General features: G+C 52.0%; 11 protein-coding genes across 13 annotated transcripts; 5 read left to right on the top strand and 6 right to left on the bottom strand.

Annotated features, from left to right (window-relative positions):
- Nucleotides 1-230: 230 nt before the first annotated feature.
- Nucleotides 231-1,980, bottom strand: IMP4_1 (snoRNA-binding rRNA-processing protein imp4). The gene is made up of 2 exons (XM_007809311.2): nt 1,907-1,980; nt 231-1,842 (listed from the first exon to the last, which is right to left on the bottom strand). The coding sequence occupies exons 1-2, from the start codon at nt 1,910-1,912 to the stop codon at nt 952-954; spliced, it is 897 nt and encodes a 298-aa protein (XP_007807502.2). The 5' UTR covers nt 1,913-1,980; the 3' UTR covers nt 231-951.
- Nucleotides 1,981-2,128: 148 nt separating this feature from the next.
- Nucleotides 2,129-6,888, top strand: NAM7_2 (ATP-dependent RNA helicase). The gene is made up of 3 exons (XM_066123048.1): nt 2,129-2,468; nt 2,517-2,872; nt 2,936-6,888. Exons 2-3 carry the CDS (start codon nt 2,583-2,585, stop codon nt 5,895-5,897), a joined length of 3,252 nt encoding a protein of 1,083 aa, XP_065976845.1. The 5' UTR covers nt 2,129-2,468; nt 2,517-2,582; the 3' UTR covers nt 5,898-6,888.
- J3458_022493 (uncharacterized protein) lies at nt 5,096-6,297 on the bottom strand. Its single transcript, XM_066123049.1, has one exon. The coding sequence runs from the start codon at nt 5,721-5,723 to the stop codon at nt 5,139-5,141; it is 585 nt and encodes a 194-aa protein (XP_065976846.1). The 5' UTR covers nt 5,724-6,297; the 3' UTR covers nt 5,096-5,138.
- A 338-nt stretch (nt 6,889-7,226) lies between the features above and the next one.
- Nucleotides 7,227-9,377, top strand: J3458_004491 (uncharacterized protein). The gene is made up of 2 exons (XM_066118244.1): nt 7,227-9,009; nt 9,074-9,377. Exons 1-2 carry the CDS (start codon nt 7,423-7,425, stop codon nt 9,197-9,199), a joined length of 1,713 nt encoding a protein of 570 aa, XP_065976844.1. The 5' UTR covers nt 7,227-7,422; the 3' UTR covers nt 9,200-9,377.
- Nucleotides 9,378-9,384: 7 nt separating this feature from the next.
- Nucleotides 9,385-11,095, top strand: J3458_004490 (uncharacterized protein). The gene is made up of 2 exons (XM_007809313.2): nt 9,385-9,820; nt 9,919-11,095. Exons 1-2 carry the CDS (start codon nt 9,636-9,638, stop codon nt 10,604-10,606), a joined length of 873 nt encoding a protein of 290 aa, XP_007807504.2. The 5' UTR covers nt 9,385-9,635; the 3' UTR covers nt 10,607-11,095.
- POR1_1 (Mitochondrial porin) lies at nt 10,864-12,489 on the bottom strand (the record flags this gene model as incomplete). Its single annotated transcript, XM_066118243.1, has 5 exons — nt 10,864-11,095; nt 11,174-11,854; nt 12,026-12,056; nt 12,164-12,286; nt 12,445-12,489. 4 exons carry the CDS (start codon nt 12,487-12,489, stop codon nt 11,310-11,312), a joined length of 744 nt encoding a protein of 247 aa, XP_065976843.1. The 3' UTR covers nt 10,864-11,095; nt 11,174-11,309.
- Nucleotides 12,490-14,076: 1,587 nt separating this feature from the next.
- ASN1_1 (asparagine synthetase) lies at nt 14,077-16,967 on the bottom strand. The gene is made up of 10 exons (XM_066118242.1): nt 16,644-16,967; nt 16,434-16,484; nt 16,352-16,377; nt 16,259-16,285; nt 16,159-16,194; nt 15,949-16,097; nt 14,880-15,872; nt 14,533-14,816; nt 14,376-14,480; nt 14,077-14,323 (listed from the first exon to the last, which is right to left on the bottom strand). Exons 1-10 carry the CDS (start codon nt 16,667-16,669, stop codon nt 14,281-14,283), a joined length of 1,740 nt encoding a protein of 579 aa, XP_065976842.1. The 5' UTR covers nt 16,670-16,967; the 3' UTR covers nt 14,077-14,280.
- Nucleotides 16,968-17,708: 741 nt separating this feature from the next.
- On the bottom strand, nt 17,709-19,039 carry hus5_1 (SUMO conjugating enzyme Hus5). Its single transcript, XM_066118241.1, has 4 exons — nt 18,595-19,039; nt 18,374-18,534; nt 18,293-18,316; nt 17,709-18,235 (listed from the first exon to the last, which is right to left on the bottom strand). Exons 1-4 carry the CDS (start codon nt 18,627-18,629, stop codon nt 17,982-17,984), a joined length of 474 nt encoding a protein of 157 aa, XP_065976841.1. The 5' UTR covers nt 18,630-19,039; the 3' UTR covers nt 17,709-17,981.
- A 446-nt stretch (nt 19,040-19,485) lies between these two features.
- On the top strand, nt 19,486-20,690 carry PEX19_1 (Peroxisome chaperone and import receptor; the record flags this gene model as incomplete). The annotated part of the gene is made up of 4 exons (XM_066118240.1): nt 19,486-19,642; nt 19,710-19,924; nt 19,986-20,528; nt 20,592-20,690. 4 exons carry the CDS (start codon nt 19,486-19,488, stop codon nt 20,688-20,690), a joined length of 1,014 nt encoding a protein of 337 aa, XP_065976840.1.
- A 212-nt stretch (nt 20,691-20,902) lies between these two features.
- J3458_004485 (uncharacterized protein) lies at nt 20,903-21,618 on the bottom strand (the record flags this gene model as incomplete). The annotated part of the gene is made up of 2 exons (XM_007809318.2): nt 20,903-21,250; nt 21,310-21,618. 2 exons carry the CDS (start codon nt 21,616-21,618, stop codon nt 20,903-20,905), a joined length of 657 nt encoding a protein of 218 aa, XP_007807509.1.
- A 1,254-nt stretch (nt 21,619-22,872) lies between these two features.
- Nucleotides 22,873-25,191, top strand: J3458_004484 (uncharacterized protein). 3 transcript variants are annotated; one of them, XM_066118238.1, is made up of 3 exons: nt 22,873-23,376; nt 23,439-23,589; nt 23,652-25,191. In XM_066118238.1, exons 1-3 carry the CDS (start codon nt 23,051-23,053, stop codon nt 24,972-24,974), a joined length of 1,800 nt encoding a protein of 599 aa, XP_065976838.1. In that variant the 5' UTR covers nt 22,873-23,050; the 3' UTR covers nt 24,975-25,191. The 3 variants fall into 3 exon arrangements, with proteins under 3 accessions (XP_065976838.1, XP_065976839.1, XP_007807510.2); XM_066118239.1 differs by having other exon boundaries at nt 23,439-25,191; XM_007809319.2 differs by having other exon boundaries at nt 22,873-23,589.
- Nucleotides 25,192-25,546: the final 355 nt, after the last annotated feature.

Here is a 25,546-nt window from a genome sequence, read left to right as displayed (position 1 = left end):
AGGACATGGCACAAAAGTTTGCGGGCAAGAGTCTTGCAGAAGCAAAGGCTTCTCGAGAAAGACTGTGTCTCAGGGTTGTGCTACTACATTAGTTGCTGCGCTGGATCCTACGCTCGGTGATGGGGTGTATTTGGCTGACTGTAAAATCACAAGCGACCCTGCCTGTGTCAATGCTTGGGCATTGGACGAGGGGGACGCGGAGAGGTGTTGGACGCTGAGCGAAGAATGTGTGGGAGAGACGTTTGTGTATTGAATCACTTGATACCCTTGATAGCTTGGTTCAAGCTTATTTGCGCTGCTGGCGATGAGTTTTTATAGATAGGACACATCATTGCTGTGAAAGATGACGGCCTTGGCGCTAAATTGCCATGAAAGAATCTCAGAGTTGCGTTGTACGCATGCGCTGGTCTACCACAGCTGTCAAACAGGACGTGAATCACAATAACTGGTTATGTGTACTGCACTCTATTTTCCAAGACACTGCGAATAAGTCGCGTGGGTATCCTCCGCATGATCATCTGCGCCGACATTGTTGCTCTAGCCTCTTGCCCCCGAATAGACTATTTTGCTGTGAATAATTCTCTTGCTGAAAAAGCCCTCGGTTCTACAAAGCTTGATGCAGATGTCGTGTGTACTCTTCCCGCTCGAGGCGGGTGGCCTCAATGCAGAGGGTCCAAATGCTCAGACCAGAGGCGCACTGTTAGTTCAGTGCTGGATAGGACTTGCTCTATATCCACGGGAACATGCTCAACCACGCTGACATACTGCATCGATATTCGAGGCACAAGTGTCGTATCTACCATTGCCGTCTCGGCGACAACTGATCGACCTAGTCCTGTTCCCGCCATCAGACACGACCGAGTCGCCACTACGCATGCAACTGCCACAGGCAACCTGGCAGGCTTTCGTAATAGAGTATGAAGAAAAAGTTTGCCACCTCGCCGTAGGCTCTTAGAGATAGTTCTTCTTCTTCGCTGTTCTCGTATACTGCGACAGGTGCCATTCAACATCGCCATCCTTGTTCTCGAGTGTACCCCCACGGATTTCAAAGGGGCGCATTGTCATCCGAGGACCGACTTCAGCAAGCTCGACGCTATCGTAGCCGGTTCTAACAAAGACATGGTGACGGACCTCAATGCTGTCCTCGATATTCTTGAACGTTACGACACGGTTGCCCATTTTGTTTTTGCTCGTGATGGCCTCCCTCGGGGGAAAGAGGTGCTTCAGGACCTTGACAATGCGTTTACCCAATGGAGACGTGAAGCCGTCGAAGATGAGATGCGGATATGATTCGCTTACTGTGCCTCTCACGCTGCCAGGAATATCATGTCGCAGTACTACATTGTGCAACGAGAACGAGACTGTAGGTCCGTGAGGAAAGTGCGACAGCGTGAGAGCCGTTGGTGTGCCACGGTGTTCATGAAGAAGAACGATATCCGACAACCCCGCGGATTGGGCGGATTTGACCAGATCGGGAAGAATAAGGTTGCCACGGTTCATTCGAATTGATGTCGGTAGAAGTAGTCTGATTTCCTTTGCGAATGCTGAGAGTCTGGCGGAAGGGTCTCGTGATGTTGAGACAAGGACTCGAGGGTCGACAATTCCTGAGAGTTGAGCGTATTCGTCGTCCAAGTCTAGTTCTTCATTCAGGCCCAAGTCGGGAGTTGATTCGTCGTATTGGTAGTCTTTTCTGAGTCTCTTGTCATTCGAAATCGAGGGGTCGAGGGGTTTGCCAGATGCCAATGATGCCCGCAACTTGGCGCGCTTTTCACTGACTTCAGCATCTCGAAGAAGAAGGGCCCTCCTGTAGAGATAGTCTCTTCGCTGTCGTGCTTGCTTACGCTGTTGAGAAAAAACGCCGTCAGTACGGAGTCATGTAGCGAGTTGATATTACAGCAGTACTTACAATCATTTTGTCTCGCTTTTAATTTCTTTTTCTGTGCGAGAGAACATGAAGTCAACGTTGGTTCTTCATCCTCGACACAGCCAGAGAAAAGAGCACCTTATCAGCTGTCCAACTTTTTCGCTCCTTATCGATAAAAGAAGCCCGCTTATCACGTGGGCGCAAATTGTCCCACTAAAGGTCGCCGCCGCATCAAGGTCGGGTGTCTTTCGCTCGAGGCGATGAATCAGGAAGTGATCCGGAAAGCAAAACTTTACCAGCATCCCTCAGCTTTTTTTCTCACGGAACTGTTTTTGTTCACTGATTGTTAGCTAGCACGGTCTGATCTCGCAGCTATCAAACCCCTGCGGCCGTCTTCGAGTACAAAGTTTGCCGCGATGATGTGAACACCAAACCACGATCTGCAACTACGAAACCTGCAAATCCATCCCACCCGAATCTCTTTTGCTGCGCCGGGCAGATTATTTATTTCGAACAAAGTTCGCTTCTGTGGGTTAGTGTTGAAACTTTTTAGTACGCAAGCAGTAAATTATTGCACTGCATCCGTGGCACAACCAACCTGGCTGTATTTTTCACCCATTTCTTGTCCCTCGTTTCTTGCTGACATACCAAGGTTGAAAAAAAAAAAAAAACAACGCTTACCGGCGACCCCTCAGAACACATCCCAATCAGAAACAACATGGAAGGCGCCTTTACCCATGTAGGGAACCATCTGATATCCGACTCAGCTGCTGCCATTAAGGCTGGCGCCGATGACTTGTCTGCACTCGATCCTGACGAGAGCTTGCTTTATGGCAAGTACGAAGGCGGTCGTGGCGGGCGTCGTCGCGCCGATGACGACGATAACCAGACTGAGGCTTTCGAGGAAGATGACAACGACAGTCTCAACAGCGTTCCTGTGGAGGGTATGAGTGGCCTCAAACTAAAGACCGTGGACGAAGAGAAGGAGCTTCCTCCGCACGCTTGCGCGTAAGCAACGATGCATCACAGAGCTAAACATGATGTATTCTTGAGCTGACACGATGAATCTAGTTATTGTGGTATTCACTCTCCGGCCTGCGTCGTCAAATGCCTTACTTGCAACAAGTGGTTTTGCAGCGCGAAAGGTAATGGTACTTCGACCCATATTGTGAATCATCTGGTCCGAGCGAGACACAAGGAAGTTCAGCTGCATCCCGAGTCGACACTGGGGGATACGGTTTTAGAATGCTACAACTGTGGCACAAAAAATGCCTTCTTGCTAGGATTTATTCCAGCCAAATCGGACACCGTAGTTGTTCTCTTGTGCCGCCAGCCGTGCGCATCTAGCACTTCGACCAAGGATATGAACTGGGATATCTCACGATGGGAGCCTCTCATCGAGGAGCGAGCATTTCTCACTTGGCTTGTTAGTGCCCCATCCGATGTTGAGCAGCTTCGTGCTCGCCATCTCTCGCCCAACACAATTGCCAAACTGGAGGAGATGTGGAAAGTCCAGCCCTCCGCAACTGTTGCAAGCTTGTCAATAGCATCCAATATTGATGACGATCCGGACCCAGTCCTGTTACGATACGACGACCCATACCACTATCAGAATATCTTTGGGCCTCTGGTCAAGATGGAGTCTGATTATGACAAGAAACTGAAGGAAGCGCAATCCGAAGACGGGCTAATCGTTCGATGGGACTACGGTCTCAACAACAAGCATCTTGTGAGCTTTAATCTACACAAGATTGAATCCGGAGACGTCAAGCTCGCGGTTGGTGATGAAATGAGGCTTCGATATAATGGTGAGCTTCGGGAGCCGTGGGAAGGTGTTGGTTATGTCATCAAGATCCCGAACAGCCAGTCCGATGAAGTTTGCTTAGAATTGCGCAAGACTGGAAACGACAAGCTTGTGCCTACCGATCTATCTCACAATTTTTCTGCGGATTATGTCTGGAAGGCAACTTCATATGATCGCATGCAGTTGGCCATGAAGACGTTTGCTGTCGATGACATGAGTGTTTCTGGCTACATCTTCCACACCCTTTTGGGCCACGAGGTTCAGCTTCAGCCGGTGCAGTCGAGGCTACCTAGAAAGTGGTCTGCTCCTGGGCTTCCTGACCTCAACCAAAGTCAAGTCGACGCCATCAAGTCTGTCCTGCAGAAGCCGTTAAGCCTTATTCAAGGACCCCCCGGGACCGGAAAGACGGTGACATCCGCAACTATCATTTATCATCTTGCCAAGATGAGCGGCAACCAAGTACTCGTCTGTGCACCATCCAACGTTGCTGTTGACCAGCTTTGCGAACGGATTCACCGAACCAATCTGAAGGTCGTCCGACTTACAGCCAAGTCGAGAGAGGATGTCGAGTCCTCTGTCAGCTTCCTGGCCTTGCACGAGCAGGTTAGATTGTCGGAGCATAACAGCGAGCTCGTCAAGCTCTCACAGCTCAAGAATGACGTTGGAGAACTTTCAAGCCAAGATGAGAAAAAGTTCAAGCAGCTCACCAAAGCGGCTGAGCGGGAAATTCTCAACAATGCCGACGTTGTTTGCTGCACTTGTGTTGGTGCTGGCGACCCTCGCTTGTCCAAGATGAAGTTTCGAAACGTGCTCATCGATGAGTCTACACAGTCTGCGGAGCCTGAGTGTATGATCCCATTGGTTCTTGGCTGCAAGCAAGTTGTTCTTGTCGGGGACCATAAGCAGCTTGGACCCGTCATTATGAACAAGAAGGCCGCAAAGGCTGGCCTTAACCAGTCTCTATTTGAGCGATTGATCAAACTCCAGCTCGCACCTATTCGACTGACTACGCAGTACCGAATGCACCCATGTCTTTCAGAGTTCCCTTCAAATATGTTCTACGACGGTAGCTTGCAAAACGGCATCACTCACGAGCAACGTCTGCGAAAGGATGTAGACTTCCCCTGGCCTATTGCAGAAACCCCCATGATGTTCTGGTCGAATCTCGGTAACGAGGAAATTTCTACCTCGGGAACCTCCTATCTCAACCGTACCGAAGCCTCCAATGTGGAAAAGACCGTGACTCGATTCTTCAAAGCTGGCGTCAAGCCATCGGAGATTGGTGTCATTACTCCATATGAAGGCCAGAGAAGTTATATTGTTACTACTATGCAGAATTCGGGTACATACAAGAAGGAATACTACAAGGAGGTTGAAGTCGCATCTGTCGACGCATTCCAGGGTCGCGAGAAGGATTTCATTGTCCTCTCGTGTGTTCGTTCCAACGAGAATCAGGGCATTGGTTTCTTGTCAGACCCTCGCCGTTTGAATGTTGCCCTTACCCGAGCCAAGTATGGTCTGGTAATTCTGGGCAATCCCAAGGTGCTTTCGAAACACGAGCTTTGGCACAATCTGCTTGTACACTTCAAGGATCGCAAGTGCTTCGTCGAAGGCCCTCTCACGAACCTTCAAGCCTGTCTTTTGCAGTTTAGCCGACCCAAGGTCAGCTTCCGTCAGAAGAACAACTATCAGTCTCAGTACGGCGCCGGTGGATACACCAATGGACGCTTCAACGGCAGCGGAGCTCCAGGCCGGGACTTTGACTCTGGATCTATGATTTCGTACATCCCTGATGATGTGTCCTCGATCCAGGGCTCCGCTTTTGGGGGTGCTGCTCTCAACTCTGCGTTTCCTCCCATGTTTTCCAGCTTCACACCAGAACAGTGGCCTGGGCTGCCAGGAGTGCCTGGTCGAGGCAACAAGGGACGCAGCCGTGCAACGGAGAGCGTCGCGGGCGAGAGCGTTGCCAACTCGGAACTCACAGACACGACTACCAGCGTTATTGGCGGCAAGGGGGTCAGTCAAGGCGGTGTCAGCTTGGGATCTGGATTGCATGATGCAGTCACGGGAATGCGGCCAGTCTCATATACGCAAAGTGACAGACTCAAGCAATATGTTGAGAGCAACGGCCGGATAGCACCGGGCAGCAGCTTTGGCAGACGATACGACGACGACGAGAAGAGCGTCAGCACTGCCTTTCATAGTCAGATTGGCGGCGGCTACGACTGAGTGACAACCGGAGCTACAGAGAAGTAGATTGGGAATTAGCGGCGAGAACTGCGTGACAACCTAAAGCACTCGAATTTTGAGTACTCACTGCTGCAAGGCTTAGCAGGACTTTGAGGACCTGTCAGGCCTCTAAGCGATCGAGGTCTTGTGGACAAGTGGCTACGATTGGGATGACGATCAAAGCTACGGAACATTCCTATGGACAGACGTCGAGGACATTTGACGTTGTCGAAGCCGAAGAGATGGCAGCGGGCTGAATCTGAGACTAGCCAGATGGTTTTTAGACACTGGACCCGCGCGGCATCGACACCCAGGACAAGCCGCTTTGATACTGATGGCAGATGATTTTTTTGGGTCGCAGAAGGGGTGCATGCATGCCTTGACAGAGGTGTTGAAGGAGTGAACGAGCAGCAGCACAGGCGGCATGTTTAGAGGCAGTCTTTTTTTCTTGGACGGGGGAACTCGCCACTTAAAAAAGGATCTGGACGGGCAGCCTTGAGTGAAGAGGGCAAACTACAGCCAACATTGCGCAGGCAAGATTCGCAGCCTACCAAGACAGAGAAAAGCCTTGGCCAAAATTGGACTTTTGTGGTTGTGGTCCTCAGACTGGTAGAATTTGATTTACGACCAACTCGCAGCACTCATTAAGATGTAAGAAAAAAAAGGTAAAAAAGAACTAGATAGATATTACGGCAGCCATTCGTTAAACTTGGTTGACGCTTGATCAATGTGAAGGTGTCGCGTGCCCAGCTACCCAATCAAAGCGGGGTCTCTAGTCTGCGGCAAGAGCACAGAGTACGTACTCCGTACCGTAGATACAATGTGTGAGCCCCCTGAGATCAATGTCCACTTTGGAAACAAATCCATGTTGGGTTAGGGGCTGAAATCTGTTGCCGGCACGGTGTTGCAGGACGAAGTCGTGTGACGTGAAGTGCAGCCGGGTAGAGCATCCTAAGGCTGCGTGTGTGACTAATTTCGGGCCGCCGCTTTGTTTGCGGTAGCACAGGAAATATTTTGACAAGATTGGACGGACGCAAAGACGTGATGGGAGTCGAGGCGCAACAAAGAGCATTGAAGCGGCCTGGCGCATGACTGCCAAACTGCCAACTTGAGACACGGCTGGGTCTGGGGACCAGACCGTGGCTTGATGCTAGCCAATGACCAGCCAATGATGATGGCTTCCAAACGGAAACTTCCACCGCCCACCTGCCTGTCCAGCCCTGTCCAACCCTGTCTAACTAACCCTGTCCAACCCTGGATCCAATACTCCGAGCTCCGTACTTCGTGTTCCATGTAAAGTATAGAGCATGGAGCGAGCCCATCCGCCTACGCCCGTGCTCTGGCATCGGAAGACGGTCAAGTGCTGTCTTCCAGACACTCTTCCGTATTATCCACATGCAACTTCCAATACCTTGCCTTCCTACCGCCTCTCAGGAACCACAGCTTGTCCGTCAACGAATCCTCGCCTCCAAACGTCCTTGTCGGCTGGACCACCAGATAGAGTCTGGCAAACCATGCTCCTGCCATGCTGAGCCTCCCAGGACAACTGCCCGCCCGGCGCTACATCGCCCTCGCCATCTTCTTCCTGCTGGCCGTCACCCTCTGGCAGGGCTTCAACCCCTTCCACCTGGCGTTCAAGGCCTCTAGCGGCAGGCCCATTCGCTACGTCCCCAGCACGATTGACTGGAGCCAGGCCAAGATCTACTTCCCGCCGAACAAGACGGTTCCGCTGCCGTCGGGAAGACCCAAGACCTTGCCTCGGGTACAAGCCCGAGCGGCCTCCGAGGACGACCATGATGTTTCGAAAACTCGGAGGGAGGCTGTGCGAAAGGCCTTCATCAAGAGCTGGAATACATACAAGCAGTATGCGTGGGGCAAGGACGAACTGATGCCGCTCTCGGGAAAGGGCAAGACTACTTTTTCAGGATGGTCCGCCCAGCTGGTCGACGCTCTCGACTCGTTATGGATTTTGGGCTTGAGGGATGATTTTCGCCATGCCGTGAGGGAGGTTGCCAAGATTAACTGGTCCAAGACCGACGGCAGCAACATCAACGTGTTTGAGGTGACGATTCGATACCTGGGTGGATTGTTGTCAGCCTACGATCTCTCGGGAGAAGAGGTGCTGCTGAAGAAGGCCGTGGAGCTTGGCGATGCGCTGTACATGGCATTTGACACGCCGAACCGTCTGCCGACTCATTGGCTCAGCTACACCAGGGCCGAGAACGGAGAGACACTTGGCGATACCAGCATTTCCGGCGCGGCCAGCGGATCGCTCTGCGTCGAGTTCACTCGTCTGAGTCAAATCACCGGGGACGCCAAGTACTACGATGCCACGGAACGGGTCAAGCAGTTTTTTTACGAAAATCAGAACCACACCAAGGCCCCCGGGCTGTGGCCATGGGATGTGAATTTCCGCGAGGGCACTATTGAAGATGGCTTCTTCACATTCGGAGCTGGTGCCGATTCGCAGTACGAGTACCTTCCCAAGATGCACGCCCTGCTTGGCGGACTGGACCCGGAATATGTCGAGATGACAGTCTTGTCTTTGGATGCCGGCCGAGACAAGTTGCTCTTCAAGCCAATGACGCCCAAGGACGAGGACATCCTCATGTCAGGCAACCTGGACACCTTCTCGGGCAAGCGAGAAAGCACGGCGCAAATGCAGCATCTGACCTGTTTCGTGGGCGGCATGTACGCCCTCGCCGGCAAGCTCGTCGGACGCAACGACTATGTCGATCTGGCCGCCCGCCTCACCGCGGGCTGCGTCTGGGGCTACGACTCATTCCCGACCAACATCATGCCCGAAGCAACTGAGCTGGTCAAGTGCGAAAAGATGGACCAGCCGTGCCCCTACCAGGAAGACAAATTCTCCGCAGGCAGCGGTAAGAATTTGCCAGACGGGTTTCTTCGGGTCAACGACGGGAGGTACATGTTGAGACCGGAAGGCATTGAAAGCGTCTTCTACATGTGGCGCGTGACGGGGGATCCTGTCTGGCGCGACGCAGCATGGCGAATGTGGGAGGGCATAGTGAAGGAGACGGAGACGGAGTTGGCATTTGCTTCCATTGAGGATGCCAGTATGCACGGGAGTGCCAAGATTGATTCCATGGAGGTGAGTATTTGCGGACCCCCAGGTGATGGAATAGTTTGATGTATGAAGCTAACTTTTTTGGCAGACATTCTGGCTTGCGGAAACAACTAAATACTTTTATCTTACCTTTGAAAACGAAAGTGTTATCAATCTCGATGAATGGGTGTTTAACACGGAAGCGCACCCTATGAAGCGGCCGATTGGGTCGTAGCTCATGGCGTTTGGTTATTGGTTATAGACGGCATTGCATGCACTCCTTTTTTTTTTCCCTTCATATGGTAACTGAATAGAATAACAACATTAGTTCTAGATTGTCAAGATTCACACGGTTGTATAGTACAAAATAAATTTTCCATTGTGCACTTGTTTGCACATCAACATTAGTGTCGCGCGCCATATCGTGTACTCGGTACACACCTTGTCAATTTATGCCGCAGTCTCGGTCTCCGGGCCGGCAAAAGCATCCGCCATGACCTCACCACCCGTCGCCACCCCTGCTTAACCTTGCACGATTTCCAACATCCTTCCTTCATCACCACCAAATCTCCCCACCGACATTCAGTCAGCACACAACCACCAAAAAAAAAAGAAGAAAAAAAAGATTAAAAAAAAAAGAAAAGAAAAGAAATCGTGATGAAGCACGAGGCATGCCACTTCGTCTCGCTGCAGGTCGCACCCTCGCGGCCCAACCACTAACTGTGCACGGCGCATCCCCCACCGCTCACCTGCGCCGGTTTCACGCCTCCCTCACCAGAGCATCCGACTTTGCCAACCAGAATCACTACGAGCGCCTGGGCATTCACCACGATGCCTCGCCCGGCGAAATCAAAAAGTTGAGCTCCCTTGTCCCCCTCCCCAGCCTCCCACGTCACGAAAAAAGAGAAAGAAAAAAAGAAGACGCTAACCAGAAACCAAAAAAAAAACTCACAGGTCCTTCTACTCGCTCTCCAAATCTCACCACCCGGACGTAAACCCCTCGCCCGGCGCAGCCCAAAACTTCACCCTCCTCTCCGAAGCCTACAACGTGCTCTCCGACGCCTCCCGGCGCGCCCAGTACGACCGCGACGTCCTGCGCCTGCACCACCCGCACCACCACTCCTCTCCGCCCGCCGGCTCGTCGTACCACAGCTCCTCCCACCAGCACCAGCACCACGCCGGCGGCCGGCCGCCCTCGGGCCTCTCCAAGCGCAGAGGGACCTTCCGCGGCCCGCCGCCGAGCTTCTACAGGAGCGGCGGCTGGGGCGCGCACGCCGACAAGAGGCGCCAGGCCCACGAGGAGTCCACCACCGCCTCGGCGGCGCGGGGGGACCCGTGGAAGCACTTCCACCAGGGCCAGCCGGGGATGGGCCCCGGGTCCAGCCCCTTCGGCGCGGGCAGGCCGGACGACGACGTGCCGCACTTTGACGAGCGGGCTCACGCGCGCACGCACCAGCGGCAGGACCAGCGGCGGTACGAGCGCCGCCGGGCCATGGGCGACGACGACGTCGAATTTGAGCCGCAGACCAGTCTGGCCGGGCACTTCTTCATCATCATGGGCATCCTGGCGGCCACCATGGTCGCGCCCCTTGTTTACTTGCAGTTTATGCGGCTGGGGAGGAGGAAGAGGGACGGCGTGTGAGACCGTGTGGGAGATTGGCGAAGGGAAGGCTGTTGACTGCTGGCAGCATGCTTGATGGCCGCGGTATATATATATATATATTGTTGCTGTTCCAGGCATAAGAAACACAGAGAGTTTTCTTGAAGGGGGCCAATTACAGTTGACATAAACTTTGTATATAGGGCCGTTGGGGCATTGGACGAGACATCAGAGCTTGTTGCCGTGTATTTAGACTTCAAGCACTTTCACATACTCTGGCCCAAACATGTTTCGTGAGAATTGTTCATTATTTAGATTTTCGTCTCACTCCTATATCTACACGGAAGCCACTGAACCCCCCATGCGACATTTCTAGTACGATACAAAAAGCGTGCCCTTTGCAGCTTCAATCTGAGGATAGATATTTTTTTTTCATCTAGTAGCACATGTCGGGAGATGCTAGATGATAGGTTTTTTTTTAAAAGGGTGATTACGAGCTTTTTAACCCTCAAAGGTGAAGCTAGCGCCGAGCTATTGGCAGTGTTAGCAACAGGAGATTTTTTTTTTTTTTTTAACCCTGAACAAGGTGTAGAATAAAGCAAGTCCTACCTTGTGGGTGGCCTGGTCGAGCTTCTGGGTGTCGAAAGAACCTCCAAGACCCAGGGTAACACCCTCACGGAGGAGGACGTTGTAAGCAAGGGCGGCAATACCGCGGTCGTTGATCTTGACCTGCACAGATTGTCAGCTATCCAAGGTACCACGACTTCAGTGCGCAGCAAACTCGAACCTTGGCAAAAGAGACGGGGTCAATGCGGTATTTGCTGGCAACCTCGAGACCGACAGTGTTGCCAGTCTTGGAGTTCCAGGTGGCCTTGGCACCAGCCTCCACCTGGCTGTTGACCTTGTGGTAGTAGGAGGCAGCAAAGACGCTCAGGTTGTCGGTGGCAGTGATGGCAGCGCTGTACTGGGGAGCAGCGTACCCAACAGCAGCGCTGTAGGCAGTGACGGCAGCCTTGTTGACATCGTAGCCAGCAGAGGCACCGGCGAGGAAGCCCTCGTGGCCGACAACGGCGTCGACGTTGGCAACGGGGCCCTTGAGCAGGTCGAAGAAGGCACGGCCGTGGAAACCGGGCTGCTTGAAGAAAAGGTTGAACTTGGCGCCCTTGCCGGCGGTGGCGGGCAGGAAGTTGAAGAGACCCTCAAGCTTGAGGCCCTTGGCGAGGGTGTCGTTGACCTCGAGCTTGGTGTCGAGAGCGTTGGCCGTGTTCCAGGTCTGGGTCAGGGTGAGGCCTGTACGCGTTTAACACGTTAGCACCTGAGCGTACCCGGGTTGGATGGAAGCAGCGAACTCGAGCGGCCAGCCGGCGGCGGACCCGAGAATGCGTGAGACAGAAACGACAGGGAGGGAGCTTTCTCATCGTATACCGGGACGACGGGAAGACTTGGGACGGGGAGTTTTACCAGAAGGCTTGTCGGTGTATTTTCCCTCAATCTGTAGCATCGTCAGCATTTGACAGGGCGCAAGAGCTGAAACCTGACACCTGCTTCGGAGATGGAAGCAGCTGTTCGAAGTTGGACTGAACAGGACATAATACTCACAGCTGCAGATGTGGCCTTCTCGTGGCTAGACTTGCCAGTGACCTTGAAAGCGACGCCGTTGGGGGCGGTATCCTTGAACTCGAAGGTGGTGGCCGAAAGGTGGTAGAAGTCCTTGTTGAGGAGCTACAAGAAAAAGCAATATTAGTCATGTACTCTCCGCGGAGATATCATGGCATTGGCTCGGGTTGTTGAGCTCAATTAAAAAAAAAGCCGTTGAGCCCAGTACAACTTGAGCCGAGGAGCAAACGACCATGGCAGCAAACGGGGGAGCAAAAGCATACGTCGTTGGCCGGCTTGGCAATGTCGGAGAAGGCGGGAACAGACATCTTGACTGGAGCAATGGAGGGCGCGAGAAGATAGAGAAAAAGGATTGGTATCTGGGAGAGCGATGGAGGAGAATGATGATGTTGTGACGCGAGTTGCGATGGGCAAGGAGATGAAGGGCCAGAGCTGACGAGAGGTGGGAAGTTTTCGGGACCCCGGCGGACAGAGGGAAAATGTCGGGCTAAGTGCGACAGCAGCTGATTGGGCGGCTGTGTGCTGCAGACCCACTTTGCACGTTGTTGGGGCAAGCAATAGCTACGAATTGAGCAAACCAGGGGGTCAATGGTCGGAAAGATGTGGACAAGAAATCACCGGTCGAGTTATGCCTCATCTTTGTAATATCCTTTGTCCCTCTCAGCAGTTGTTTAGATTTCACGGCTATAATCATGGCAGCTGCACCGAGTGGGCGCCAGTAATGGACAAGCACATCTGCCGTGGACATTGGACGACTCGCATATTCCTGCGTCTTCTACTTGGTGCTTTTGCACCAGCTCGACTGCGGATTGCAACTTCTGAGAAGGCATCCATCCATCTCTCTGCCTTCATCCCAACATGATAATCCCGTCGGGTCCGCTGACATTTCGCCAACAGCTCAAACCGCTAGACCGGATGCATCACCTTGATCATGCAGCGCCGCCATGGCCGCCATGGCGGATGAGTTGTTCATGCGCTCCTCCGACTTCTCCGAGAGGCTTCGCGAGATAAACCGCACCAAATAAAGGTTGACGGGTCAAGCGCAGCGCGTCCGCCGCCCACGGACAGAGTCGTCTCCAGACTCAAACTCCAGACGTTCAGGGTTTCTCTGGGGGGAAGCCATGACTCACAGACACCATCCATGCTCGTTTACACAGTAACGACGACCCATTATTAAGCCAACTGTGAAGCCGAAATATGCGATCAGACACGCTCACGCGCCTGGGGGACGCGGCAGCCGTGTCTGGGTACTGTACAAAAGTGGCCACTCTTTCATGTCCGCCATCTTTTCATTTCCTCTTTCGCGCGGCGGCGTTCTCAGTAAGGTGTAAAAATGGGTACCCATGGGTAAAAATTTATGTAGCAGTACATCTATATGTATATAAATTTAGGTGCCTATATATGTCACAGGGAGACCCATGGGTACCCAAAACCGCAATATTTTACACCCTAGTTCTCAGTGCCATCGTGACTTTGCGCCAAGCACCCCAAGAACGGCCCACGTGGACGGTATTGCGCCAACTAAGGCGCGCTGTCACTCGTCGCATGTTTGGGTGTGGCTCCAGCTTGAGTCCAGTGTACAAGCCACACCATGTCCAAAACTTGAGACAGGAATTTGCTCCTTTTTTACCCAAAAAGGGGTGGGGGCGAAATTGAGGATGATTGAGATGAATTGATGAATGTTCCGGCCTTGTCCCTCGACCTCAGCTTAGCAAGACATCGACTGTCAACTGATACCTGTTGAACTGCTGTCGTCTCAGGAGTTTATATTACCTCATCGAGAAATCGTGGCGAGCTTAAGATCTTGAGTACAAGCCTCGATTGAGCGGTCAAATGTCCAGTGTCCCTTAAGTCAATCAAGATAACTAGAATCACCACGGTAGGTCGCCACGGTTCGCGTACAAGTGTTGCAATGTAATTGTATATCTATCTATGCATGCCCTACCCTGTCTACTACGTCTAGATATTCCACCCAACGACCAAGAAACTAGTCCAAATGCTCAAACACTGACCTGTCACGCAACTTTTGTTGTCCTTCAAATCTGCATGTCTCATACGTGTCCCTGTTGCCTCGTAGATAATTGCGAGGACATGACCATTTATGCAGCGTTCTCATATTTGTCGTTGTGAGTGGAAATAGCTCTGAAAACACATTAGTCACAGAAGTCCTGTCAATCAAAAACACTATACACACCTTCCGCTGGGGTCAGTCTGCTTCGACCACGTCGGCGTCCAGCGCAGAACGGTCGACGCACACGAAGGAGGGAAATGCTCGTCAAACATCGACCGATACCAGTAACTGCGGCCTGTGTTAGCACACCTTCAATTTCAGTACCATCGCTACGACTTACGCCTCCTTAGTATCGGGGATATCAGTGCCCCATTCAGTCTTGGGGTTCTTCAACATCTCGTCCGTAACATGCAGCTCAGCGTGGTCCTTGAGGGCGTCGATCCAACCATAGCCGACACCGTCAGAGAACTGCTCCTTTTGGCGCCAGAGGATGTTTTCAGGTAGGTAGGGGGCAGTGTCAGGCTCATCTGAAGTGTCGAAGGCCTTTCGAAGAATGTATTTCTCCATGTGGTCCTTGGTGATCATCTTGTCCTGGGGATCAATGTTCATAGCAGTCTCGAGGAACTATTAAAACTTTTGTCAGTTCACCGTCTTTGTTGAACATCAAATTTCAGCTGCCGTACGTACCTCCTTATCAAGGAAGGGAACTCGGGCCTCCAGACCCCAAGCAGAAGTAGACTTGTTGGCACGCAGGCAGTCGGCAAAGTGTAGGTTCTTAATGCGACGGACAGTCTCCTCGTGGAACGCCTTCTTATCAGGAGCAGCGTGGAAGTACAAGTATCCGCCAAAGATCTCGTCACTACCCTCACCGCTCAACACCATCTTGATACCCATGGCCTTGATCTTGCGTGAGAGCAGATACATGGGAGTAGAGGCTCGAATAGTGGTGACATCATAGGTCTCAAGATGGTAAATAACATCCGAAAGAGCGTTGAGACCGTCTTCGATGGTGAATGTCATGACGTGATGCTTGGTCCCGAGAAATTTGGCGACTTCGAGGGCAGCCTTGTTATCTGGCGATCCAGGAAGACCGATAGAGAAGGAGTTGAGCTGGGGAAGGTAGGTGAGAGTGGAGAGGTTATCATCGTCGTCGATACCGACAAGGCCCTCGCCCAAGTCAGGGTTTCCGACGGGATCCACGGCAGCGTTGGCCGCCACTGCCTTTTGCTTAAGACGAAGAGTCTCGCGCTGGGCAATTGCAGCAACCAGGCTAGAGTCCAGGCCACCAGAGAGCAACACACCATAGGGAACCTCGGCCATAAGTCTCTTTCTTACAGCCTTTTCCAGGGCATGGCGCAACACCTTCAGATCAACAGGTGTTGAAGGGACATTGGCAGGATCCCACCAGGTGGGCTTGAAGTAGCGAGTTGTCTGGCCAGTTTTCGAGTCGAAGACATGGCCAGGGGGGAACGCAACAATCTTGTCACAGACGGTGTGAAGACATTTTAGCTCGGAAGCAAAATAGACGGTTCCTGGTTCCTTCCACGTCCATCCTTGGTACAGGGTCGTGATACCAATGGGATCCCGGGCAGCAATAGTTCGGTCTTGCTTCTTGTCGTAGAGCACGAAGGAGAACATGCCATCGAGGTGGTTGGGGGCATCGAGGCCGTATTCCATATACTACCCAACATTGCTGTCAGTCACAAAGGCTTTTATTTTGGCAGATACGATCACCAAAAGTATTGAGGCGACGCACCAGAGGAATAATGACTTCGCAATCGGATGTAGTCTTGAAGTGATACTTGTGCTTCAAGTGCTTTCGAATCAGACGATGGTTGTAGATTTCGCCGTTGACAGCAAGAACAAGCGATTCATCCTCGTTGGTCAGAGGCTGAGCGCCAGACTCTGAGATGGTCGTTTAGCACACCAGCACGCTTAGCTCTGGCCATCAATGTACACTACTTACCAACACCAACGATACTCAGACGCTCATGGCATAAAACTGCACAGCCACCGATTAGACACAATTCCTTGCCATTGTCAATGTGCCACTCCATTGGACCTACTTGTGTTGTTGGAGATGATGTTTCCACCTATTTTCATTCGGCGTTAGCAACTGATCGAGGAAGTTATGATATCTCTCGTGACGCAGGACTCACTCCAATCGGGACCTCGGTGGCGGATTCTACAGCCATTGGATCAGCAGGCGCTTGTCAAGAAAACGATCGAAGGTCAACTTACAGCTTGGCAAGGCGCAGAGCGGTCGGCTTAAACTTCTGGACGCTTGGATGGCTGTCGATTGCGCTCATCAGCAACTTTTCTCAATTTCTTGGCGGGGTAATTTTTGGTGACTCGGCTGCGCACCGCCGTCCGATCGGACTGCCCCTCCAAATGGCTCACAAAAAAAAAGCAATTGACAACGGGATGGAGGGAAGGAGCGACGGTACGTACCAATGGCAGGCGAAAATTCCACACATGATGACTGCCGAGCTTCAATGGCGAAGCTGCGAAGCAAAATGTTCGGGAAAAAATTGTATACGGATCTTGGTTGTGGAAGAGAAAGTTGAAGGGTGGGAGAACCAGAAGAAGCACTTGTCTATTTGGCAAGGAAAACCTTAAGCCACTACGACTCCATACTGCCAAAGTTGGAACGCCGGGATTACTCGACAGGACCGGAGCTCGTCAAGCATGAGTCAAGGCCAAGAGCGGCAGTGAAAACGGGGGCCCCCACCGAGACAATCAGTATGGAGAGAGTACTACATGTGCCTGGTTGGGGTTGGAGTGTAGATAAAGCCCATATATTAACAGCCGAGACTCTCGATTGCTCAACCTCTATTCTGTACAAGCCTGGGGTCGCCTAGACCCCGGCCGACTTCGGCGAGGCGATCAATCATTCGCGGAACATGGTTGGTGTGCCGCTAATACCTTTGTAGTCTGCAGATAAAAGGTCAACCTCCCTAATTCCAAAAATGGGTAAGTTGTCGCTTCGCTAAGGGGTTTAAAAAATTTTTGTAGACGATGAATTCCTGCCCAAACCTACATAGATCAGTCCATACAAGCGCCCTTTTCTAACCACCTCTGTGCATACCGAATGAATATGACAGATAATCGTACGACACCTTAGGGCTATAGACTAAGACAGGGTCCTTTAGGGAACGCAGATGTCCGTGGATGGGGACACGGGGGGCCTTACATATGCACGTTGCACCTTCTTCTTACGAGATTTTCTATTCTGCTTTCGGTGCCTATTCTACTAGGGCCTTTGGATGGCTTAGGTATCCAGTGTACTGGCTTTCCAAGTCGAAATGGCCATCGCATCAGTACCTTTGATGCCACTAACCGGATTACCTAAGAATAGAAAGAAAAAAATATTTGCACTACAAAATGCCAGGGAGCTTATCTGGTGCATTGGCGCAGCAAACAGCACAGACATCATGTGGTGGTATTCAGGTGGATGGACCGCATGGAAATGAAGGATTTGGTGTGATTCGTCTCTGCACGTCTTAGAACAAGCACGCTCTCCATAGACGTTCTTCTCCGTCTCGCGCCCCTACAGTCTATCATCAGGCGCTAGACTCAAAACTAACTGTATGAAACCTAAACCTAATACGCCTGTCGCAAATTCGTCAAAACATCATAGTAAATGCCATCGTCTTGTGCCATGAATGTCTTCCTTCACAATATCATCCGTGCGTGTTGTCTGAAACACACCTCCCCAAACGCCATAGCCAAACGCTTTGTTGGAGACCGAACCAAGTTCGTCATTTCCAAACCAATATCGAAAATCCATCAAGGTGCTGGGTTTTCGCGCACCACACGGCGGACTCTCTTTTCGTATTCCACTCGATCTCTCTTGAACAAATTGTACGCCTCGGCCTGGGCAGGTGACTCAGGGTTCGGGTCGTTCAGGAGATCCTGGATACCCAACAGGATCTGCTTCACGGTAATCGCCGGTTTCCATGCCTCTTCTTCATTAAGAATTGAAAGACAAACAGTGCCTGAAGGGTAGACATTTGGGTGAAATAGTGGAGGAACAAATTTGCCTATTTGATTCTGAGTGTTAGTCATGTCGGCAATCCTAGCGCTGTTCAGTATCTCACATTTCGGGGGTTTGGTAGGATATTCTGTGGATGAATATTGTCAGCAGAAACTCTCCGACACTATTTAGCGGTATCGCTCACCTTCTGGAAAGGCAATAGTCAGCTTGAACAAGCCACCTTCCCAGATAGTCTTGTCCTTGCCCGGAACACCGCATTCCCAGTTCTTCAGGTCCAAAATTCCCTCCTTTGTACGCGCGGGCTTGGCGTAAAAGCCAAACGGGTGGTCACGCCGCCACTGCTTGCTGCATCTCTGGTCAGAGCTGGCGCAAAACTTGAGCACATGCAAAACTCCTTCTGCCTACCGCTCTTCCTGTAATCGATTCTGACACAGAGCCATCTTAAGGCACTTGATAGGGCCAACGTCTGGTCGGGCCGCGGGCTGAAGATCGGTTTATGGGCCGTCGAAGGAATCGAAAGAGCGTGCGCGAGGCTACCGAATGAGAGGCCTTCGCTGCGCGATGGAAAGTGGACGTAGAATTGCACAACCAACAGTCGGGTTGGCAGCCTTGTCGTCGCGGGCCCTTGGGGAGCACGGCTTTAAGTATTTTGTCTTGTCCAGATGAGAAATCAATCGTAGTCGAGGTTGCCAATACTAGCAGAGGTGAATTGTTGTAAAAGGTGGAGACCAGTTGACACTTTGGAGTGCCACCAGGCGGCTTAGGACACGCAGGAAGAGGAGGCACTGGGGGGCAGTGCCTGACACGAAACCAGACCCAAGGCCACCACACCAGGTAGTAGTCACCTCCGTACCACAGAGGGTGTCCAAGAAGTCACGGTTGGGCAAAGTGCTGGCCACTTGACAGAACCTTCCAGGCGGTTGGTTGCTCCTTCCCAGCCTACATACCCCGTCATCCCGCCATCTCCCCCTGTCACAGTGTCCCCCCACCACGACTCTTCCCTCGGCTCAGCAGCAAGCCTATTGCGAGGCTTTGCTGGACCGTAGAGGGTTGGAGGGGCATGAAAACTAAACAACCTACGGAGGAATACAGGCTTCCATCCCAACTTCAAGCACCGTTCTCTCCAACTCGTGTGATTACCGTGTAATATTTGAGCCCTGGTACTATTTTTACCCCCCTGAACGGATCCGGCAAGTTGAAATAGCTGTGAGCACATTGGCGTGATTCCACCAAATCAGGAGGGCATCTGCACGTGGAGATCCGATATTGGTCTGTGAAAGCCCAGACGTTGACACTATGGACGCAAAACCTGTTGCTCCAGAAGAGATCAAGGAAGGCGATGTTGAAGTCAAGACAACAGATGCCAATGCCGCTGCAGCTGAGGCCCCAAAGCCGGCTGCAGCAGCCGAAGACGTGCCTGATCCGGATGAGGATGACCTAGACGACTTGGATGGTGAGACCAGAGCTCGAGTTATCTTATGGTTTCGAGCAATCGCAGAGTTCTAACTCCGTTGTAACAGACATGCTAGATGAATTTTCAACCGTTAAGCTTGAGGACGGGGCCAACAAGCCTATTGAGTCTGGCAGTGCCGGCCCTTCAACTTCAACACCCAAGCCAGGTGACGCCGCTCCTAAGGAATCCCCAGCTGCTGGAGAAGAGCCATTCTCAGAAGAAGATTTCGCCAAACAGCTTCAAGCTGGCATGGCCGACCTGCTAGGTGAACTGGAGCAATCGGTATGCTACTACAGCTATTCCCATATCGGCCATTAACCACGGACTAATACGTTTTCAATAGCCCGAAATGCAGCAGCAGTTTGAGGACATGTTCAAGCAAATGGCTGCTGCTTCAGGGGATGCAGCACCAGCAACAGGGGCAGCGGGCTCCTCTTCTGCCGGGGCCGGAGCCCCAGGCGCTGCCTCTGAAGCATCCTTCCAAGAGACAATCCGCCGGACGATGGAACGAATGCAGGCATCCGGGGACCAGGCTACAGCCGCAGCAGCTACTAGTAGCGGTGACGATTTCATGTCTGAGCTGCTGAAGCAAATGTCCTCTGGCGACTTCAACGGCGAAGGCAGTGAGGAAGAATTCTCCAAGATGCTCATGGGCATGATGGAGCAACTGACCAACAAGGACATTTTGTACGAACCCATGAAGGAGCTTGACGATAAATTTCCAGAGTGGTTCGAGAAGAATAAGGCCTCGACCCCAGCAGAAGATCTCAAGAGGTATGAAGAGCAAAGGGTTCTTGTTCGAGAGATTGTAGCCAAATTTGAAGAGAGCAGCTACTCCGACAGCAACGCCTCCGACCGCGAGTATATTGTCGATAGAATGCAGAAGGTATGTGACGCCTTCGCGTTTGTTTTCAATATCGCCACAATAGTCAGTTAACACATATGACAGATGCAAGCCGCTGGCTCACCGCCGTCAGACTTGGTAGGAGACATGGCATCAGCACAAGAAGCATTCGGGGGAGCAGATGATCAATGCAATCCACAATAGATTTTCCAGTTGTCTCGATATTCCGTACCCTTATAATACCCCACGTACACGAGCTCGGTGCACAATGATAAATCTCAGTACAATACCAGTCCCTGCCACTGCCTCACGTGTCCTACATACCCAACGCCGTTAAAATGAACCCCCCAAACTCCGTGCAATTTTAGTACAGTGCAATCACAAATGCCTTGATCCAAATGTTACGACGCTCCCACTCATGACATATCCATCTGCTCACCAGAAGATTGTGGTTGTGAATCTGCTTGCTCTTGGGCGATTAGCTCAGCAAAGACATCATCATAGTCCTCGTCGGACAGTAGAGGCGACGGCGGTCTCTGGTCAATATGGCTCTGTTGCTCGTACGAAGCAATCATGGCCTCGAACTCTTGTTCCTCCTGGCAAACCTCGTCCATGACATCGTCGTGTTCGCCGTCAGGCCAGTCATTGTGCTGGGACTTTTCATCTTCTTGAAACGCCATTGCATCTTCTAAGTCCGTATCCGATAAAGCCGGCGCATCATACGAAAGCCGTCCAATATCAGCCAGCAAGCTATTCTTCAGGAACTACAACCGCGTTAGTGCAAAGACATGACCCCAACAGCAAGCACTGTCTGCAATCATACCTGTCCCTCAATATCTCTCCTCTGCCACGTCTTCTCATCCTGTTTCTGTCTCACGCCCTGCAAGAAGCCGAGCCGTCTTGACTCGTGCGCGTCTTCCCTCTTACGCAGCAGGGGGTTCTGGCGCACTGGCCGTGACGCGTATTTGAATTTCGGCTGCTGAATGGGGGACGATTGAATTTGTCTCTGGGTAAGGGTATTTCTGTCGACGGGGGAGAGGGGCGATGAGGCGCGGATAGGTGATGAGGAGAGGGGGGAGGACACGCTTGGTTGGTGGTTGAACCCGAACATGGGTGTTGCGACGGAGAGCATGGTGTTGGTGGGCGGCGGCGAGTCCTTTGGATGATTAGGCATGTGCGAATTTTGAGTAGTCTACAATCAGGAATGGTGAATTGAGCTTCCAGAGAGTTCTGGGTGCACACGCGGAAACGTGTGGGTGTCTGGATCTTGGGCGATAATTGCCTAGTAGATAGTGGTAGTGGAAGTCAATTAACACGCGGTCGAGCATGGCGCGCAATCACGTGGTGGGACATCAATGTTAAGTGGCGCGACGTGACACTGGGGCCGCTGCCACTCTCAACATCGAAACCTGGTGTCGGCTGTCGCGTCGGGTGGCGTCAAGTCAGATATGGAGGCACATGCATGCAAACTGCACCGTAGAATTGATGACGAACTCCGGGCTCGGTAACATGCAGACTTTGCCAGGCCAATTAGTGCTCGGTGGATTGAAAATCTCCAATTCGACAAATAACCAATTAACAACAGTATTTGATCTTAGTTGATTAGCCTGTAAATAAAGAGGGCGAAAGCCGGAACGAATGTAGTGCTAGTTACGAGAGAGAAACAAGTCCCAGAGAAATACCGGAAAAGCTGGCCAAAAGACTCATTCACCGAGTTGGTTCAGCGCCGAGCCAATGCAATTCAAGGGATCTAGCGGGCCAAGGGAGTATACGGGGTTGGGTTTGGATTGTTCACTATGTCGTTTGCGTTTGGGGGCGTCATTGGTAGCTTCATGTCTGGGTATTTGTATGAAGTTTGGTGCGCGGGAGGCGTTGGTATGTGGGTTGTTTGTAGGGAGATCGGGGCAGGAAGCACGGCGGTCAAGACCTAAAATCAAGAGAGATGATGCGTTTGGTAAAAATAGGCAGAGTTGGACTGCGTGCTGGCTCGTAAAGTCGGTTCAACGAGACAACGTGAATGTGTCATGGTCAGTGACAGTACGGGTCTGGTGCAATCCATGTCCGCACGCAGTCTGGCACCTGCCCCGCCACCTACAGGTATCAATTGTCGGTGCTTTTAGTAGCGCCGACCACCCGTTGCCTCCAGTGCTGGCCCCAGTGGCTCTCAGGGGCACCAGAGCCTGTTCCCAGGGCGCTTTCAGCACGAGAGGCGGGATAGCACTGTCTAGTTCCATGGACACCCCGTCCTTCCGTTCCCAACCGATTGAGGACGGAGGCCAGGCGCCTCGACGAATCACCGTGTCGCACAGATTGAAAAGCTGATCTTCTGATGATGATGTGGATGCTGATGAGCCGCCCCAACTTTTTTTGTCTCGAGTGACCATCCAACACTAGCACTGCTTGATTACTCCCTTCTGCGTCTCTCCCTACCCTTGCCTCACCGTACGTTTTTTTTTTTTTCATTTCGAGGATGAGTGTCTCGACCTTGGTAGCAACCACTCGACGTCGCTGAGAGCATTTGACGGCGGTGTCCCCCATGCCCGCCAGGATCCCTTTCTCACAGAATGAGCGCACTTACGATCCCCCGTATAGCCACCCGGCTTGGCCCCAGAACATGGACATGCTCAGCTTGTCAGGGCCAATTGGCCGCCGCGATCTCCTCCCCGTTTGGAGGACTCAGGCGCTTTGCTTCGGCCAGGAGTTCATCACAAGGAGCCAACGGCAATGGTCGTAGAGGATCGCGGTCTCGAAAGGTGTTGTTATTCGCCTCGGCCAGTGCAGCTGGCGTGGCGAGCACTGCGCTTGCTTTTACAGATGAGATTCGGAATAGCTACGAGTCTGTAGAACGGACGGGTCGAGTTGTTGCAGCGCTGGCTATTTGTATTAATGAGTAGGGATTTTCGGCGACCTGTATGATGCAATGGTATAGCACGTGGCTAATCGTCTCGACAGTTACCGTACGACACTAAACGCAAAAGCCACGATACAAGACGAGGAAGAACAGACCAAGATCTTGCAAGCGTGCCACAAACGTTGCGCCGAGAGAACATTCAAAGTGCTGGAAAAGAATGGCGGCATTTTCATCAAGCTGGGGCAACATTTGGTATGAAGAGCATTTCTCTCGATAGCGCCAAGCACAAACTAACCGTGTCGTCTCTCGCACAGAGCGCCATGAACTATCTCCTGCCGCCCGAATGGACAACAACTTTCGTCCCCTTGCAGGACAAGTGTCCCGTTTCGTCGTTTGAATCAATCCAAGACATGTTCCGCAAAGATACCAATGGAGAGCTATGGGACATCTTTTCCGAGTTCTCAACTGAACCAATTGGCGCAGCATCTCTTGCCCAGGTCCATCTAGCAACGTTGAAGGAGACTGGTCGCAAAGTTGCTGTTAAAGTGCAGCACCCTGACCTTGAAGCATTTGCGCCATTGGATCTCGCTCTTACAAAATACACTTTCTCTACGTTGAAACGATTTTTTCCCGAATACGACCTCGAATGGCTTTCTTCCGAGATGGAAGTGTCACTGCCAAAGGAACTCGACTTTCAAGAGGAGGCAGACAACGCCAGGCGGATGAAGGCACATTTTGCCAAGATGCCGGAGCTGCCTCTGGTTATTCCCGAGGTGATTTGGGCCAAGAAGCGTATCATAGTCATGGCTTGCGAATCTGGTGCTCGACCTGATGACCTGGAATACCTGGACAAGAACGGAATCGACCGCGACGAGGTCTCTGCCACGCTAGCACGCATTTTCAACGAAATGATTTTCGGAGATGGCGCTCCGCTGCACTGCGACCCTCATGGTGGGAACATTGCCATTCGCAAGAACGATGCTCGCCGCGGTATCGGACGCGGCCCAAACTTTGACGTCATACTGTACGACCACGGCCTCTACAGAGATATCCCGCTGCCCTTGCGGCGCTCATACGCCAAGATGTGGCTGGCAGTCATTGACGGCGACATGGACCGCATGAAGAAGTACTCGCACGAAGTTGCCGGCATCAGCGACCAAGACTTTCCCCTCTTCGCGTCCGCCATCACAGGACGCGACTTCAGCGTCGTCAGTAACCAGGGCTCTATCCTGCAGACGCGCAGCGCCGACGAGGAGCAAAACATGAGCTCGTCCCTCCAAGGGGGGCTCATTGTCGACCTGGTCCAGATGCTCAGCCGGGTGCCGCGCATCATCCTGCTCATTCTCAAAACAAACGATTTAACACGAAGCCTGGACGAGAGCCTACATACTCGTCAGGGTCCTATTCGCAGCTTTCTGATTCTCGCGCGGTACTGCACGCGCACCGTCTTCCATGAACAGCTAGAGCAGATTCGGGAAAAGGGATCACTGCTTTGGCCGCCAAATGGCTTGAGGGTGCTTGCCGCGTGGCTGGGTTACCTGAGGGTGGAGGTGAAGCTGGAGGCCTTTGAGCTCTGGCTGGGTGTCAAGCGGATGCTGGGCTTGAGGGTGGACTTTGCTGGCGGTTCGCAATTGTAGAGTGGAAATAAAAGTAGAAAGACCTTGTATGATGGGGCATGATAGACTGTATATATATAAAAGCAGTGAAAATTATAGGTGATAGGCGGGAGAGTTGATGGAGCTTTTCTCCATGGAGTGCTACCCTGTAGGGTAACCCATGGTAGATGATGTCTTTTTTTTCCGACACGTTTGAGATAGTTAGACGGGCATTGCAAAATAGAAACATTGCAGCTAGAGTGAGAGACATCGGAGGTATGATACAAGTCACATAATCCACAGAAACGTATTACCGCGCGCGTTGTTTTGTCAAACTGTAAGATACAAGACCCTGATGTCAACGAGCAAGTTGCCCTAGGGAAAAGCGAAGCGGACCTGTGGCCTGCAGCCGGCTTGGTAGCATTAACACCAAACCGTAAGGTTCACGATACTAAAAGTGAGTGGCGTCTTTTATTGATTAGTTGTTGGAGTATTTTCTTGTGAACCAATTAAGAGCTAGGAGACACCTGTAATATATATCATCACTGATATTGAACATATACCCGTCAGCGACCAAGTGGACGAGCCACTTAATAAAGCGGGAAGCTACAGCC

The sequence above is a fragment of the Metarhizium acridum genome, assembly GCF_019434415.1.
Source record: "Metarhizium acridum strain ARSEF 324 chromosome Unknown scaffold_29, whole genome shotgun sequence".
NCBI classification, from domain to species: domain Eukaryota; kingdom Fungi; phylum Ascomycota; class Sordariomycetes; order Hypocreales; family Clavicipitaceae; genus Metarhizium; species Metarhizium acridum.
Note: the sequence above shows the minus strand (reverse complement) of the source record. Positions and strands in the feature narration are given on the sequence as shown.

What these genes read in the sequence shown, in the direction of transcription:
- NAM7_2 (XM_066123048.1), top strand. Translation starts at nt 2,583, where the DNA reads ATGGAAGGCGCCTTTACCCATGTAGGGAACCATCTGATATCCGACTCA. An exon ending in CTTCCTCCGCACGCTTGCGC is followed by an intron (nt 2,873 to 2,935) that starts GTAAGCAACGAT and finishes CGATGAATCTAG; the next exon opens with TTATTGTGGTATTCACTCTC.
- J3458_022493 (XM_066123049.1), bottom strand. Translation starts at nt 5,723, where the DNA reads ATGCAATCCAGATCCCAAGCTGACACCGCCTTGACTGACCCCCTTGCC.
- J3458_004491 (XM_066118244.1), top strand. Translation starts at nt 7,423, where the DNA reads ATGCTGAGCCTCCCAGGACAACTGCCCGCCCGGCGCTACATCGCCCTC. An exon ending in CCAAGATTGATTCCATGGAG is followed by an intron (nt 9,010 to 9,073) that starts GTGAGTATTTGC and finishes CTTTTTTGGCAG; the next exon opens with ACATTCTGGCTTGCGGAAAC.
- J3458_004490 (XM_007809313.2), top strand. Translation starts at nt 9,636, where the DNA reads ATGCCACTTCGTCTCGCTGCAGGTCGCACCCTCGCGGCCCAACCACTA. An exon ending in TCGCCCGGCGAAATCAAAAA is followed by an intron (nt 9,821 to 9,918) that starts GTTGAGCTCCCT and finishes AAAAACTCACAG; the next exon opens with GTCCTTCTACTCGCTCTCCA.
- ASN1_1 (XM_066118242.1), bottom strand. Translation starts at nt 16,669, where the DNA reads ATGTGTGGAATTTTCGCCTGCCATTG. An exon ending in CATCATCTCCAACAACACAA is followed by an intron (nt 16,195 to 16,258) that starts GTAGGTCCAATG and finishes GTGGCTGTGCAG; the next exon opens with TTTTATGCCATGAGCGTCTG. An exon ending in TTCCCTTCCTTGATAAGGAG is followed by an intron (nt 14,817 to 14,879) that starts GTACGTACGGCA and finishes AAGTTTTAATAG; the next exon opens with TTCCTCGAGACTGCTATGAA.
- hus5_1 (XM_066118241.1), bottom strand. Translation starts at nt 18,629, where the DNA reads ATGGCTCTGTGTCAGAATCGATTACAGGAAGAGCG. An exon ending in AATCGATTACAGGAAGAGCG is followed by an intron (nt 18,535 to 18,594) that starts GTAGGCAGAAGG and finishes CCAGAGATGCAG; the next exon opens with CAAGCAGTGGCGGCGTGACC. An exon ending in TCCTACCAAACCCCCGAAAT is followed by an intron (nt 18,236 to 18,292) that starts GTGAGATACTGA and finishes AGAATCAAATAG; the next exon opens with GCAAATTTGTTCCTCCACTA.
- J3458_004484 (XM_066118238.1), top strand. Translation starts at nt 23,051, where the DNA reads ATGAGCGCACTTACGATCCCCCGTATAGCCACCCGGCTTGGCCCCAGA. An exon ending in CTGGCTATTTGTATTAATGA is followed by an intron (nt 23,377 to 23,438) that starts GTAGGGATTTTC and finishes TCGTCTCGACAG; the next exon opens with TTACCGTACGACACTAAACG. An exon ending in TCAAGCTGGGGCAACATTTG is followed by an intron (nt 23,590 to 23,651) that starts GTATGAAGAGCA and finishes TCTCTCGCACAG; the next exon opens with AGCGCCATGAACTATCTCCT.